The sequence below is a fragment of the Liolophura sinensis genome, chromosome 9 (assembly GCF_032854445.1).
Source record: "Liolophura sinensis isolate JHLJ2023 chromosome 9, CUHK_Ljap_v2, whole genome shotgun sequence".
NCBI classification, from domain to species: Eukaryota; Metazoa; Mollusca; class Polyplacophora; order Chitonida; family Chitonidae; genus Liolophura; species Liolophura sinensis.
The window spans coordinates 13,449,776-13,465,060 of record NC_088303.1 but is presented as its reverse complement, the minus strand read 5'-3'; the positions used below and the strand labels follow the sequence as shown (position 1 = coordinate 13,465,060).

Below are 15,285 nucleotides of genomic sequence, written 5' to 3'. Positions count from 1 at the left end.
AATAGTCTTGAAAAACGTTGTACAATGTGATTACATGTTTACAAGAATCTTGGTTCTGCTAGTAAGCACTAATAACACGGTCCTAAATAAGTTAAAGGAAAAGTTAAATAACCATACATCAGATGTACAATGTACTTCAGTGGCTGAGAAAAACCCACACAACTGTTAGTTCATGTAAACTGCCAGTGATGACAATGACTTAGCACAATAAGGCACTAGGCTTCACATAACAATAAATAGTTCTCATTGCAACGTATCAAATATCTGAAAGACCAATAAATACTGGTTTAATACAGCTTTCTTACTACATAGCAATAAAGCTTAATTTGTAATTATATTGAAACACTTTGTGTGACTGCTGAAGCTAGTTAGATGCCTTGTTATACTCATATGTACATAGTAAAGAATTTAGTCAATTTAAACCTTACATGACAGGGTATTAAATACAAATTAGTTCCACCACAATGGACGGATATTACTTGTGTACCACACAAAACAGAGACTACAGTTCTAAGACCAATAAATTCTGGTTTAATACAATGGTTCTACTACATGGAAACATTTTACAACATTGCATGTAAACAGGACTATTGTAATGAATGCACATTATTTGTGCACCACACTGGACGGAGACTACAGGTCTACTACAATGAATGTACATTATTCGTTCACCACACTGGACAGAGACTACAGATCTACCACAATGGTCGTACATTATGTGTACCACACTGGACAGAGACGATAGTTCTACCACAATGAACGTACATTTTTTGTGTACCACATTTGATACAGACTACAGATCTACCACAATGGTTGTCCATTACTTGTGTACTACACTGGATGGAGTTCTACTATACTGGATAGAAATATGAGCTTAGCAGAGTGCATAGAAATTATGGGTAAACTACCATAAATGAAATAATAATGGTTCTATCACTGCGGACAGAAACAGTTCTACTGGACAGAAATGTTCTACCACAATGTAAACAGGACTAATGTAATGGACGCACATTATTTGTGTACCACAATGGACAAAGTTTACTATAATGGTAAAAAATTATGCAAACTGATCTACCAAGTGCGTGGTAACAATGTTGGCAGGAGCAATGGTTATAACCGTGGACAGAAACAGTTCTAGCACAGAGGACAAACATTTGTACTCAAGGGAAACAGGTTCTACCACTGTGGATGAAAAGAGTTTTACTGTGGTAGCTATGGGGAGACTAGTGTGGAGGAAACAAAACTCCCATAGTGGAAAGAAACAGTTTTACCACAGCGGATGGACACAGTACTACCACAGTGCACAGAAACAGTTTTACCACAGTGGATGGACACAGTTCTACCACAGTGGATGGACACAGTAATACCACAGTGCACAGAAACAGTTTTACCACAGTGGATGGACACAGTTCTACAACAGTGAATGGACACAGTTCTACCACAGTGGACGGACACAGTTCTACCACAGTGGATGGACACAGTTCTACCACAGTGGACAGACACAGTTCTACCACAGTAAATGGACACAGTTCAACCACAATTCTACCAAGTGGATGGACACAGTTCTACCACAGTGGATGGAAACACTGCCTATAGGCACCATTTAACTTGGGTTTAACGCTGTACTCAAAAATATTTCACTCATAGAACAGCAGTCAGTATTGGAGGAACTGAACTGGCCTAGGGAACAATATGCAGAAAAGTCAAAATAGCTTAAAACAGATCACACACTCACTTAGCTAATGGTTGTTTTTATACCAACAGATTCACTTATTCAATGATCCAGATAATGCTTGGAAGAAATCACTACAGTACTATATAATACAGGACGGACTTTCTCCCCAGCCCTACAACCAGTGAAACTAAGTTTTAAGAGAAACACCAGTCCAAAAACACAGTAATGTCTCATCCTGGTGTTTAAGGGAAAACCCCTTAGGAGGAATGCTGTATGTTAGTTACAGTAAATACATACCAAAAATACAACAAAAATTGGGGAAAATGTGTGCAAGTACAATAATGACACATGCCCACTTTCCAGATATTCCACAGCTTAAATATAAGGCATGACTAATACAGAATTATCAGTACAGAAGATGAGGGATTAAAATCTAGTCTAGAACTGGCCTAGGGAACAATATGCAGAAAAGTCAAAATAGCTTAAAACAGATCACACACTCACTTAGCTAATGGTTGTTTTTATACCAACAGATTCACTTATTCAATGATCCAGATAATGCTTGGAAGAAATCACTACAGTACTATATAATACAGGACGGACTTTCTCCCCAGCCCTACAACCAGTGAAACTCCTCCCTTCCCAAACCCCACCACACCCCTAAACAACTACACAGAAGTCCATGTCAAATGTAAGTTCACACAACAGGAAATGACCAGAATTTCGTTACTAAAATTGCATATAAACCCACATCATATACTGTTATCCAGCAAGGTACGTATAAGCCTCTTGTCCGAGTCTACCAGCTTTTGGATTTCTGTCTTAAATACAGAGGTGTTGCCTGAAACAATCAAGATAGAATGGCACTCATCCAATGATGTCAGGACACTCATCCAATGATGTCAGGGCACAGAAAATGCAACAGTGGCAAACAGCAATCTAAAATTTTAAGGCAATGCTAAGTAAAGAGTTAGCTTCCAAAATGAACCAGCACATCTTTAATCTTCAAAGGTTTTGGAGAAAAAAATAAGGGACATAAAGGAATTTCTTCTGTTTTGTTACATGTATTTCTTTGATTTTGGTTTAACACCATACTGAAGAATGTTTTCTGGCAGTCAGTTTCACAGGAAATGTAAACCCCAAAGAGCTCAAGGTGCATGTCTTGTTTGGAGAACGGCAAGTAATCGCCAATGCAACGCAACATTTAGTGTGTCCTTCTGACTGAGAGACAACACATGAAAATATTTATCAAATAAATTAAGACCATCATGTTAATGTGTTACCTGTTGATTTAAACTGAAGTTTTTCCAAGAAATCTGCAAACATGCTCATCTCAACTGACTGGTCCTAGTCAAAATATACATAAAGTAAGATGTAAATGACGCCCCAGTGATAACACACTCAGCATGCACGAAGACAACAATTATGTCATCATCTGCACTTTCATCAAAGTAAACAAAAAACATGAAATCTATGAAAATGTTACACTGCTTTTCCAACTTGTACTCTAAAATGTCTTTCACTGAAAAAAACCAAAAACAAATAGACTTTTGAAACATTATTGTATACAACCCCCCTTTTGTTGACAAAATTCCATCTTGGCTTTAACTGTAAAGGGTTTGTTTGTGCTCCATTCTCACAAGCTGTGCAGCGGTGAAAAAAAAAGACATGATATTTACCAAATTGTTTTAACTCGCATGAAATCTCTTTGTGGAGAAACATTAAAAAGAATATAATTACAGATAAAGAGATTCCATATCTCCAAGCATGTATTACACTGAGATAAAGCAGTTAACAGTATACCTCCTCCTCATCACTCCAGCTATCCCAGTCAGAGTTCTGTTCCCCGTCTGACTGTACCGATGAGGCAGGGGTCATCACACGACCTTCAGACACCACCGAGCTGTGGGTGCTCAGGGCACTCAGGCGTCCCGAGGCAAAACTACCACTGTTGTTGCTGACATTGAGGGTGAAACACTCGGGGAACATATGTTGAGGGCCACCTGTAAGACATAATGCAAATATAGTTAAATACATTCTGAAATTTACATGCAGAAATTATTTCTGATCAGGTATAAGAGAACCACCTGTGAATCAATGCATGGAGTTTTATCACAATTTTCCTCAGTAGTTTTGAAGATACAAGGCTAACTGTTGTGAATGCTGACCTGAGAGAGTAGGGCAAAGCTCATTGGCACTCGCCATGAACAGGACTAATGAATTATGCTCTAGGAAACCAGCCAACAAATCCAAGTACAAAGTTTCACTGAATTTTTCTTTGTAGTTTCGGAGATATAATGCTAACAAGACAAGTTTTGTTTTGGTACTCCTTTGAAGCTAGTGGCTCTAAATGGAAAGGTTATTTGCAAAATATGACAGAAACAGGAAATGGAACAGCTCATATCTATTATGGGTAAGACTAAATGTCTATCACATGTACCAGCATGGAAATTTAAAACAAATTCTGCTCTCCTCCTAGAGATTCAATCAGAAAATTGTGTTTTTGACAAATTTTGTGTTATGAGTTTTTTTACAGAATAGATCAATTTTTTTTTTTACTTCAAAAGTCACTGCTAACGTATCGGTATCATGATGTGATCATGAAACAGAGTGGCAAGACTGTGGCTTATGACAGAAATTGCGACATTCCTTTACTTGAAGCAAACCAGAAAGAGTCCTAATGTTTCTAGCTGAAGATAGATTTATTTATTCATTCATTTGATTGGTGTTTTATGCTGTACTCAAGAATATTTCACTTATATGACATTGGCCAGCATTATGGTGGGGGGAAACCGGGTAGAGCCCTGGGGAAACCCATGACCATTTGCAGGTTGCTGGCAGACCTTCCCACCAACGGCAGGAAAGCAAGTCAGCATGGGTGAGAGGCTCTTGGGTCATTGCGCCGTGCTGGCGTGTTAACCCCCTGGCAAGGGCGGACCCCTGAAGATGGAAGTCAGTCATCTTCAAGATCAAGAATACACTATAGCCTACAGACTGAATATAATTGTAATTTAGGCCCACCAGTTTCTTTCCCCCAAGCAAACCTCTGAGACTGTCACTGAAAATAACATCTAGCCAATTTAAAGCTTAATTTCCACCCCCATTGTTCAAGGCAAAATTGCGATATTGTCAGCTGACCTGGATCAAAAGATTTCAAATCTTCTTACATGCATGTTGCATTCTTGGCATTGTAATCAAGAAGTCTAAAGATTTCACCTTTACATCATATAGCCCGAAAGTCTGACTTATGGCAAGATGATGTAACATGTAAAAAAATAACTGTATATTTTGCCAGCAACCTGACAAATGCTGATGAAAAACCTTGATAGAATGATGACTGTATATAACAGCTTAGCTGAAATTTTCCTCATTCACTTTCTCCACATTGGACACACATGTTGCCTGCTTTATTCTATAGTGGTAAAAACCAAACCTTTTGAACGTAAATGGCTGCTCCCCAGGGAGAGGATCCATATAACAAGCCCACATTTGTTACTCGCACTGCCCATGGTTAAACGGTGGGTTGAGCATAAATATGGGAGAGCCACTGCCCAGCCAAAAACGATGATCAAAAAACATAATGCACCAAATCGACTAACAGAAATAACAGCCACATGGGGAAGGCCTGATAGTCTGTATTGCTTTTCAGTACACTGGTAAATATAAAGACTTTTAGCAACCACACTTTTAGCTGCACAGTGGCGGATTGTAGGTAACTTCTGCGGCATATAACGTGTCTGTCTTTTTGTTGTGTTATATAAGCAGGAATTGTCTATGGACGAATGGTATCATTTTTAAGACTTGAGCTCCACTTTCATGAAAATGTTTACTTGTATGTCAGACATGTAGGGCCATGAGGCACCGAAATTCAGGAATACCCATACAATCTCCATAATGAATCTCTTTTCCAAAAATGTTCTTCCAAAATGATGGACAAAAATTATCTTTAGTTTTCTTTATATTGCAATAAATATTTTTTCATTTTTTTGATGGGTGTTTTACGCCTCACTCAAGAATATATCACTTATACAACGACTGCCAGCATATGGTAGGAGCAAACCGGGCAGAGCAACACAACCATCTGCAGGTCGCAGGCAGACCTTCCCTCGTACAACTGGAGAGGTAGCCAGCATGAGCTGTACCTGAACTCACAGCTACTGCATTGGTAGGAGGCTCCTGGGTCATTGTGCCGTGCTGGCATGCTAACCACCTTGGCCATGGAGGACCCTTGCAATAAATATATGGAAGGAACACGATTAGTGAGTTTGAGTAGTGTGAAGTATGCTGTAAGGTGAAAAAATAATAAACTGAGTTTGCAAACTGGCTGGAACACCCCTCCTTACAAACTTCTTCTGAGTCACTGTTTTCTGACTCGACATCTGAGTTGGACGAGGGAGGGATGTCATTTGACAGAATAGCCAGGTCATCAGCTGGCCGTGGGGACACTTGTACCATAAAAGAGCTGGTCTGAAAAATAAAACACAATTCCTTTTTGTTTATGACCACAGTATACTGCATGTGAATGATTGAATAAAAATATTTCAGTAAATTATAAACTAATATACTATATATATATATATATCTTATCAAACTAAGTTTACTTTCACACAAAAATTCTGAGTGACTGACTTCAGTACATGTACATATTGGGTCAGCAGTAATCAGCATTCTGACTTTATCATTTACACTTTAGCTGTATGTTTTTGTCAAATTCTTGACATTTTTTATGAACCAGTTTCTTAGAGATACTCCAGTTGTTAAGTGAAAAGGGTTGAGATGGTATGAATAGCTTTTCTAAATTGTAAAAAAAATGTGTGGTATTAAAACAGCAGTTGTAAGTTTAGGAGATTAGCACTGAAAATGTAGTTTTTTGTTGTTTCCAAATTTGCCTGGTGTGACATCGTGCAGGAACACTTGACGTCACCCATCGCTGATGTATAGCCACAATGACGTCATACTTTCAAATGCACATGATATCCTTAAGGCGTCATGTGCCTGATTCGTCGTCACATGAGGAATATTATCACGTTAAACCAGGAAAAATTTGTGGCAGCTGCCAAAGATTTTGTTTTTCAGGACTCCTCACTTAAATAGTGTTTTTCTTTATTAAGAATACTTCTTATCAGTTTAATATTTCCGCCTGGCTCATCTTGGGAATGAAGTGATACTCTAAATCCATTAGATTTTGTCACCTCAGGTACGAACTGGACATAACATTGACACTCTTTAATCAGATGTCTTTCATGTAAATGTAGTGAGTGAGGACGGATGTTTGACTACTACTCCAGTCTTACTCAGACATAAGACAGTAAACTGTTACCTGGTTAATTCGGGCACATATAGCAGTCAGTAAAGAGGACAAGTGCTTTTTCAGTACAATAGCTCTGCTTAGAGTCAGGTAGATTTCCAACAGATGACGAACAACTTGTAGGTCGAGAGTCTGAAAAATGTGCAATTCAGTCTACTGAAAAAAATGTAAGCATGTATAGGAAATAAAATAACCCTTACTTTATAGCCAACTGAAGACTTCAGAATGAGGTTAACTGTAAAAAAATCCCAATAACAGTCTTCATATTCACCCTTACACATTATACCTACACGTACATGCTGATACTGCATCATTTGGCCATGGGGGATTTAAACAAGGAGCAAGACATCAAAAAATGTTGCAACGGGGGAACAGACTAAAAAATTGCACTGGGACAGTCTTTCAACAATTCCCCTAGACAGCATATATCAATAAATAAATTATGATACTTTGTCAGTTTCATATGTATTTCCTATGGTAAAAGATATATGACCAGATGGACCAATGAACAGCTACACGGATATCAAATTACCACCTCAGCCAATGAACAGGCGCACAGATATCAAATTACCACCTCAGCCAATGAACAGGCAAACAGATATTAGTACGCTTTCAACAACTGTCTAGAATTATGACAACATATCCAACATATAGAAGGATAACAACCAAATTGTTTCAGTTATTGAACTACCACAAAAAGGTAAAAAGTGGCATAGGTTAGTACATTATAATAATATAATTATAAACCCATTAATTTTGGACGGTTTTCCACACTTCCATAGATAAATCCCATGTGTGTGATTCCACCTCATTTGACTGTTTTTATATTGTGAGAATAGATACATGGCTAGAACCATGGATTAGACTGACAAAACCCTTCATCCATTAAACCCAGAGATATTACACAATTTCACCAACTGGATTACCAACATTTTCACCCATAAAAATTAGACTGTATACCTTTGAAGAAATCTGACAGGAAAGTTCCTTGAGTGTCAGATAGATGTAACGAATGCCATCACCACGAAAAGAACAATCCTCTTTAAGGACCACATCAACTGTTTTAGTGGATAGATGACTTAAGCTGGAAACAAAAAATGGCAATCAATGTGAAAATGATTTTATAAAAAGACACCAAATATCAATTACTTGTGATCTGTATTTCCATATTGAAATACGCTGTAAGTGGCTATAAAAGCAGTAGCATGCTGTAAATTGTGCTCACAGTAGGGACAAAGGACAAAGGTTCAGTTTTTCAATTACAATTCTTGAATTTTTTTTTACTCTGACAGGATGTTGATTATAATAAATGATCTTAAATTTCCCCACAAAAGTGAATTTTTGGTGGCAAACAAATGTTGTAAAACACACTTAAATTTTTCATCAAGGATGTCATCTTACGTTGCAAACAAACCCAAAAACCTTTCTGAGAAAAATAGAACTCAATAGACCCGTTTACAGTAGTTTGTCATGTTTGTGCTGCTATAATATGTCAATGGCTGGCACAAAAAATCCACAAAAATGATTCATGAAACCCCAAGCTTAGTGCAACTGGTAGAACAAATTTTGTGAAGCTAGCCCATGCAGTTCTGAAGACACAAGACACATGGTGGATGACAAACAACACAAATTATTATTTGTTTATTAATTTGATTAGTGTTTATTAATGCTAATTTCAAGAATTGTTTGCCATGTAGGTCAGGTTTATAGGGGGAGGGCACCAAAGTAATCACAGAACTATCTTAGACTTAAGTCAAAATTTATACCATTAAGTTTGTTTGCTGAAGTTTGTTTTACAATAACTTGTAAAACGTTTGACTTAAAGCCACAGCTGAAACTGGGAGAGCTGGATTTGAACTGATCACATTGGATGTAGTGAGCCATCAGAGTATACAAAAACAGAACCATTTATTTATTTATTTAACTTTTTATTTAACTCATGAATATTTCACTTATACGATGGCTTCCTTCATTATGGTGGGAGTAAAACTGGCAAAGCCTCAGGGTAGTACCACTGACAAAGCAGTCTATATGTCAAAAAGACATATGCATGCTGATGAACCTACCAGTCAACAAGGACTTTAGAGAGACTAGAATCCCCAGAAAAGGTACCAGTGCTGTGAGCGAGAATGGGCAACAGGAAGGCTGCATCTTGACAGGCCTGGGTTTTGATGAACGGGAATAGACTGTTCTGAGATTCCATCATGAACACTTTCTCCACCTAATCCCAACAGAAACACACATGGCATCCACTCAGTCAAAGTGAACTGAATAAATAACATAAAATAAATAACTCAAAAATAACATGAGCTTTAAACTTCTTTGAATGTAGTGACATACTACACTTCGATCATGCCAGTGTCTTCTGATACAGGGTCAGTCAATGTGACACTCCACCCAGTCACATTTGTTTACTTCATTAGAAAATTTACAGAGGATATCCTTCTGTACAAAATGTTTAGTTAAGTAAGATCAAGACCTACAATATGCCTGTTGATTGCACAGATAGGTATGGATATCATGGCAGAGATATATAGAGTTCATGTACTTATACATGAAGGCCCTTTTTTAAAATATTTAAAGGCATGTCCTTATGCATAAGTATGTATTATCTGATTGTTGTTAACTGCTATACTCAGGAATTTTTCACTTATACAGGGACGTCTCAGACCTTTGGCAGGTTACTGACAAACTTTTCCATGTGTGTCGCACAAACACAGCATTTCGGTGGAAGGCTCAGAAGTATCTATATATCTAGATATATCTTTACATACACGTCTGTTTCCATGTACCACTTATGAAGATTTGTTTCTATACATAAAATTGTACGTATGTGAAGGTACACCTTTGTGTAAACAAAGGCACATTTACCTGCTTGGCACACTGTAAAGGCCCTTCTGGTCGCACCAAACAGCAGCTGAAATACACCACAAGAATGCTTCCATTACTAATATTACTGTAGTCCACACATAATTTCAGATGATTCTATTCATATCTATTATCCATACAATAATATCTGAAGTGTGTGTATCCTGGGCATTTCTGAAGAGATGGACACAGGCTTATGTTGAAAACATTGTGACACTTTTACAAGAAATAATCTTATACCTATAAGGTTTATGGTTTTTAAGTTTCTTGTGGTTTTGGTTTCTGTTGAAGTTTATGCAGGACTGACCTGAGGTATCCCTGTTCCGGAGACTGGAATGTACACCGAGAGAGGTGGAGGATGAGCTCAGCACTACAGCTGCTGTCAGGGTGAGTCAGACAGAATAGGCGCTTCCAATAGTCCCAGTGCACACTGTGCGGTTCTAGTTTTCTGAAAACACAAGAAGACACGATGGGTCAGAGAGAACAGCCACTTGCTATAATCCAGTACACACTGAGATGATCTGGTTTTCTGAAAACATAAAACAAGTCAAGAAGCGTAATCAGACAGGGCAGAGAGATCAGCAAGAGTGAGTCAGAAATAGAATGGCATATTGGGTGACCAACAGCCAACAGCCAATTTGAAATAACTACAAATGTAAAAATAATACAATCACTGTGCTCCTGAAAGTTTTTAAGTAAAAGCTTTGGTTGATTGAGTATTTTACTTACATAATCATGACAACAGTGGTCAGTGTCACTTGTGGAGTAAACCACTAGCTTTTGGCAAGCAACTGACAAACTTTCCTATGTAACATAGAGATTTTCTCCTGTAGCACGAGCTCAATAGACCTGCCATACTGATGGAATCAACTCATCTGAAAATGAGTCGACCCCTTTTGATTTATTTCATTTATTTGGTTGGTGTTTTATACTGTACTCAAGAATATTTCACTTATACGACGACAGCCAGCATTATGGTGGAGGAAACAACTCCTTTTGAATCCAATGATTCACAAACAAGCCTCTCAAACTTAGACCCTGACACAGAACCACAATGAAACACACACAGGCAGGCTGAAAAGCTCAAGGTGGCCAGCTATAATACCTACCTGATATTTTGCCAGATGGAAATTTGACACAGCCATCATAAGAGCACAACAGGCAATCACAGACAGCTTATCATAGCTCCCTCTAGTTAACAATTTTTCCACCAAAGGGAGATAACGTTCAAGATTTTCCTGCACATGGCAGCAGATCATTATTATTGCATCTTTACATCGATCTTGATCCTGTAAAACAAAAAATTGTAAAAAATTTAGTCATGAGTCTTCGTTGTTTTACTCAACTGTTGTTCAACAACAGTCCGTTTTTTAAGGGAGAAAAACAGATTACCCCGGGTAATCCCCTGGTCTTACACAAATTGCTGATAAACTTTCCTACATGTAACCTAAAGATATGTAAGTCATATTCCTTGAAGGCCATGAATGTTATGCTGCAAAAACAGCCATACAACCAAAATCAGTTGCTGATTGTCACGAAGGCCCCTTGAACAGTGAGGTTGGGCGGATTCACAAACTGTCTGCATAAAACCATGATAGTGCATCTGAGTGATAGATAAGCTTGGCTACATCTGTCTTTGCTATTCTTTTTTTTAAGCTAATTTCTGAAATCTAGCAAATTAAATGCACTATTCATAAGTGGGGTCGGGTGAGGTGGAGGTGTAAAATAAATAAGGTTCAACTACAGTATGTCTTGCTTACCTGCCAGGCTTGGGGCGGGTTTCTGGACAGAAGCTGCAGGGTGGAGGCATGGAGCAGGGAATCTCTGAGGGTAAGGATACAGGTAAATGTGAGCGGGGTGGGGGTAGGCTGTCAGGTGAGAAGATAGTAGACATACTACAACTGTCATGTCATACCAGCGCATCATCTCCGTCAAACAAGGTAAAGTCTGTCAAAATAAAACATGACATTTTACAAAAACAAATACCAAACCAGTACCAAATTAATGTTTGCCCTTTTGACAGAAGATAAATAATAAATACAAATATGTTAATCCCGTACCCTAATACAGAGAATGGTACAAAAAAATTCAGCAACGAGGTTAGAGGTATAGTTGAGCTTCTTATATATGCTGGAAACTGTGACTGTTACCAAAGAAAATGTCTGATTGATGACACTGGCATCTCTTTCCCAAACTTCAGATTCCGATATTTCAGACGCTGAATTTGATCTTTGTTGACATTTCCAACCGCACTGGCATATATATACATTAGACTATACATGTTGTGTGTTTATCTTAATATTTATTTACTATTCTTTCCCTCTGTCCACTTCACAATAAATATAATTCTATTCCCCAAGGGATTTTAAATTCATACCTGTATACGATGATAACTACCGGTACATGTTATTGTCGGCATTCCAAAAAGCCTACGGGCATACAGTCATGTACAATATAAATAGATGTACATATACAATGTAGACGTTGGCGTTAATGTACAAACATTTACTATTTACCAGTTTTCAGTTCAGTAAATAGTATTTTATAACTACTATGTACATGTGCCGTTGTGGAAATTCAACTGTATTCCTCTCATAGATTTCAGGTGTAAAATGGCTAGAGAAGAACATGGCTGTGTCTAGTGGGAACAAAAACCTTCTGTCTTGTACTGTAAATCCATGCCTTTCTGAGGGCCAATTCGTCTGGAAACTCGAAAAAATTAACTACAGTGTCCTTCGACAACCTGTCTTACCACCGTATGCAGAACAGCAAACCATTTAGTGGATAAATTTGATATGGCTGTTGTCACTCTTGTAGATTTTTTTAACCCTGATCTAAATGGCTAAGCTCTCACAGCTCATAAAGGTTGGGCCTGTATGAAGTAATTCCGCAGAGACTACCAGGGTGTTGACGGGAAAAATACATAAAACCAGCCTTATTAAGTAGTGATTTTAAGTGCCATTTTACTCAGATTAATGTACTCTTTTAAGTATACTTCTTGTATACGATTTTGTTACAAATATAGATTACCCCGTTCCTGTGTCTTTTCAATGAGCAAAGAGACACACGGCGCATATCACGACATGAACTTCACAGGGACAAGGGTGCGACTGTAGGAATATGCTAGTCATTGGCAGTGAAACCAAAAATACTGACAGCTCAAAACGACCAGCGTAATTAAATTTGGGTTTATCAAGCAATCAATGAATGGATCCAAGTGGTGAAGCCAATCCAATAACAACATCAGCTACACGACGATATTTCAAGGAAGATTGGAAGCGATGTATTGCACCATGTGTGAAAATTACAGTGACCGTAAATAACTGCCTGGTCAGTTATTAAAACACATGTCAAAACTAAGTACACAGTGCATTTAATCAAATATCAGCCAACTTCTGCCAGTAACCTGTGGATGGTCGTGGGTTTATCCCCTTTCGTATGAATGTCGTGAGTACGGCGTAAAACACCGATCAAATAAATAAATAAAATATATCGGCCAACAGTTCATTTGTCTGTGAGTTGCAAAAATGTCAAGTAATTTTAAAGGATCAACAGGACAACTCTCCTGCTGGTTTTACTTCTAATATCTATCCCTGCAATATATACACGTGTAGCTAATTATGAATAAATAAGAAATCTGAACACTAATCCTTTTAAGCCATACTGAGGAATATTTAATTAATTATCTATTATGTCAGTATTGGTCCAGAAACAAACAGTTGAGAGTAAAGACTGACCTACCATGTATATGTGTTATAGGCCTACATTCACAGGTGTAAGTTCATGGTGATCTCATCCATGTGTGTTATGGGTCTACATTTATGAGTTTGAGTTCAGTCCTATGCCTCACCTGTATGTGTTATGGGTCTACATTTATCAGTTCAGTCCTATGACTCATCTGTGTGTGTTATGGGTCTACATTATGAGTTTGATGAGTTCAGTCCGAAGGCTCACCTGTATGTGCTATGGGTCTACATTTATAAGTTTGATGAGTTCAGTCCTATGACTCACCTGTATGTGTAATGGGTCTACATTTATGAGTTCATGAGTTCAGTCCTAAGGCTCACCTGTATGTGTTATGGGTCTACATTTATGAGTTCAGTCCTATGACTCACCTGTATGTGTTATGGGTGTAAATTTATAAGTTTGATGAGTTCAGTCCTATGACTCATCTGTATGTGTTATGGGTGTAAATTTATAAGTTTGATGAGTTCAGTCCTATGACTCACCTGTATGTGTTATGGGTCTACATTTATGAGTTTGATGAGTTAAGTCCTATGACTCATCTGTATGTGTTATGAGTCTACATTTATGAGTTTGATGAGTTCAGTCCTATGACTCATCTGTATGTGTTATGGGTCTACATTTATGAGTTTGATGAGTTCAGTCCTATGACTCACCTGTATGTATTATGGGTCTACATTTATGAGTTTGATGAGTTCAGTCCTATGACTCATCTGTATGTGTTATGAGTCTACATTTATGAGTTTGATGAGTTCAGTTCCTATGACTCATCTGTATGTGTTATGAGCCTACATTTATGAGTTTGATGAGTTCAGTCCTATGACTCACCTGTATGTGTTATGGGTCTACATTTATGAGTTTGATGAGTTCAGTCCTATGACTCATCTGTATGTGTTATGGGTCTAAATTTATAAGTTTGATGAGTTCAGTCCTATGACTCACCTGTATGTGTTAATGGGTCTACATTTATGAGTTTGATGAGTTCAGTCCTAAGACTCATCTGTATGTGCTATGGGTCTACATTTATGAGTTCAGTCCTATGACTCACCTGTGTGTGTTATGGGTCTACATTTATGAGTTTGATGAGTTCAGTCCTATGATTCATCTGTATGTGTTATGGGTCTACATTTTTGAGTTTGATGAGTTCAGTCCTAAGGCTCACCTGTATGTGCTATGGGTCTACATTTATGAGTTCAGTCCTATGACTCACCTGTATGTGTTATGGGTGTAAATTGATAAGTTTGATGAGTTCAGTCCCTATGACACACCTGTATGTGTTATGGGTCTACATTTATGAGTTTGATGAGTTCAGTCCTATGACTCATCTGTATGTGTTATGGGTCTACATTTATGAGTTTGATGAGTTCAGTCCTATGACTCATCTGTATGTGTTATGGGTCTACATTTATGAGTTTGAAGAGTTCAGTCCTAAGGCTCACCTGTACATGCATGTACGTATGTATGCTTGGGGTTTAACGTACATGTATGTGTTGGGTTTACATTCAATACTTCATCATGAGTTCAGTTCTAAGACTTACCTGTATGCCCATCCTACGGAGCTCCCACTGGCCATCCACTACACACTCAGTAATCTGATAGAACATGGTGGTCAGAAGACTGGTCATTGGATTAAGTTCTACCTCATTTAGCCAAGTTGCAGACTGGGCACAAGAATCGCTGAAGTAACATA

The 15,285-nt window shown here is 38.0% G+C and overlaps 1 protein-coding gene across 1 annotated transcript in view; it reads right to left on the bottom strand.

Annotated features, from left to right (window-relative positions):
- Positions 1-2,172: 2,172 nt before the first annotated feature.
- LOC135475619 (uncharacterized) overlaps positions 2,173-15,285 on the bottom strand; it is a 33,009-nt gene continuing 19,896 nt past the window's right edge. Inside the window, 13 exon segments of the mRNA XM_064755549.1 lie at positions 2,173-2,516; positions 2,959-3,022; positions 3,479-3,713; positions 5,736-6,142; positions 6,996-7,115; positions 7,944-8,067; positions 9,050-9,204; positions 9,855-9,900; positions 10,159-10,299; positions 10,917-11,140; positions 11,612-11,716; positions 11,718-11,798; positions 15,134-15,272. Coding sequence (XP_064611619.1) covers positions 2,428-2,516; positions 2,959-3,022; positions 3,479-3,713; positions 5,736-6,142; positions 6,996-7,115; positions 7,944-8,067; positions 9,050-9,204; positions 9,855-9,900; positions 10,159-10,299; positions 10,917-11,140; positions 11,612-11,716; positions 11,718-11,798; positions 15,134-15,272 — 1,930 coding nt within the window. The 3' untranslated portion in view covers positions 2,173-2,427.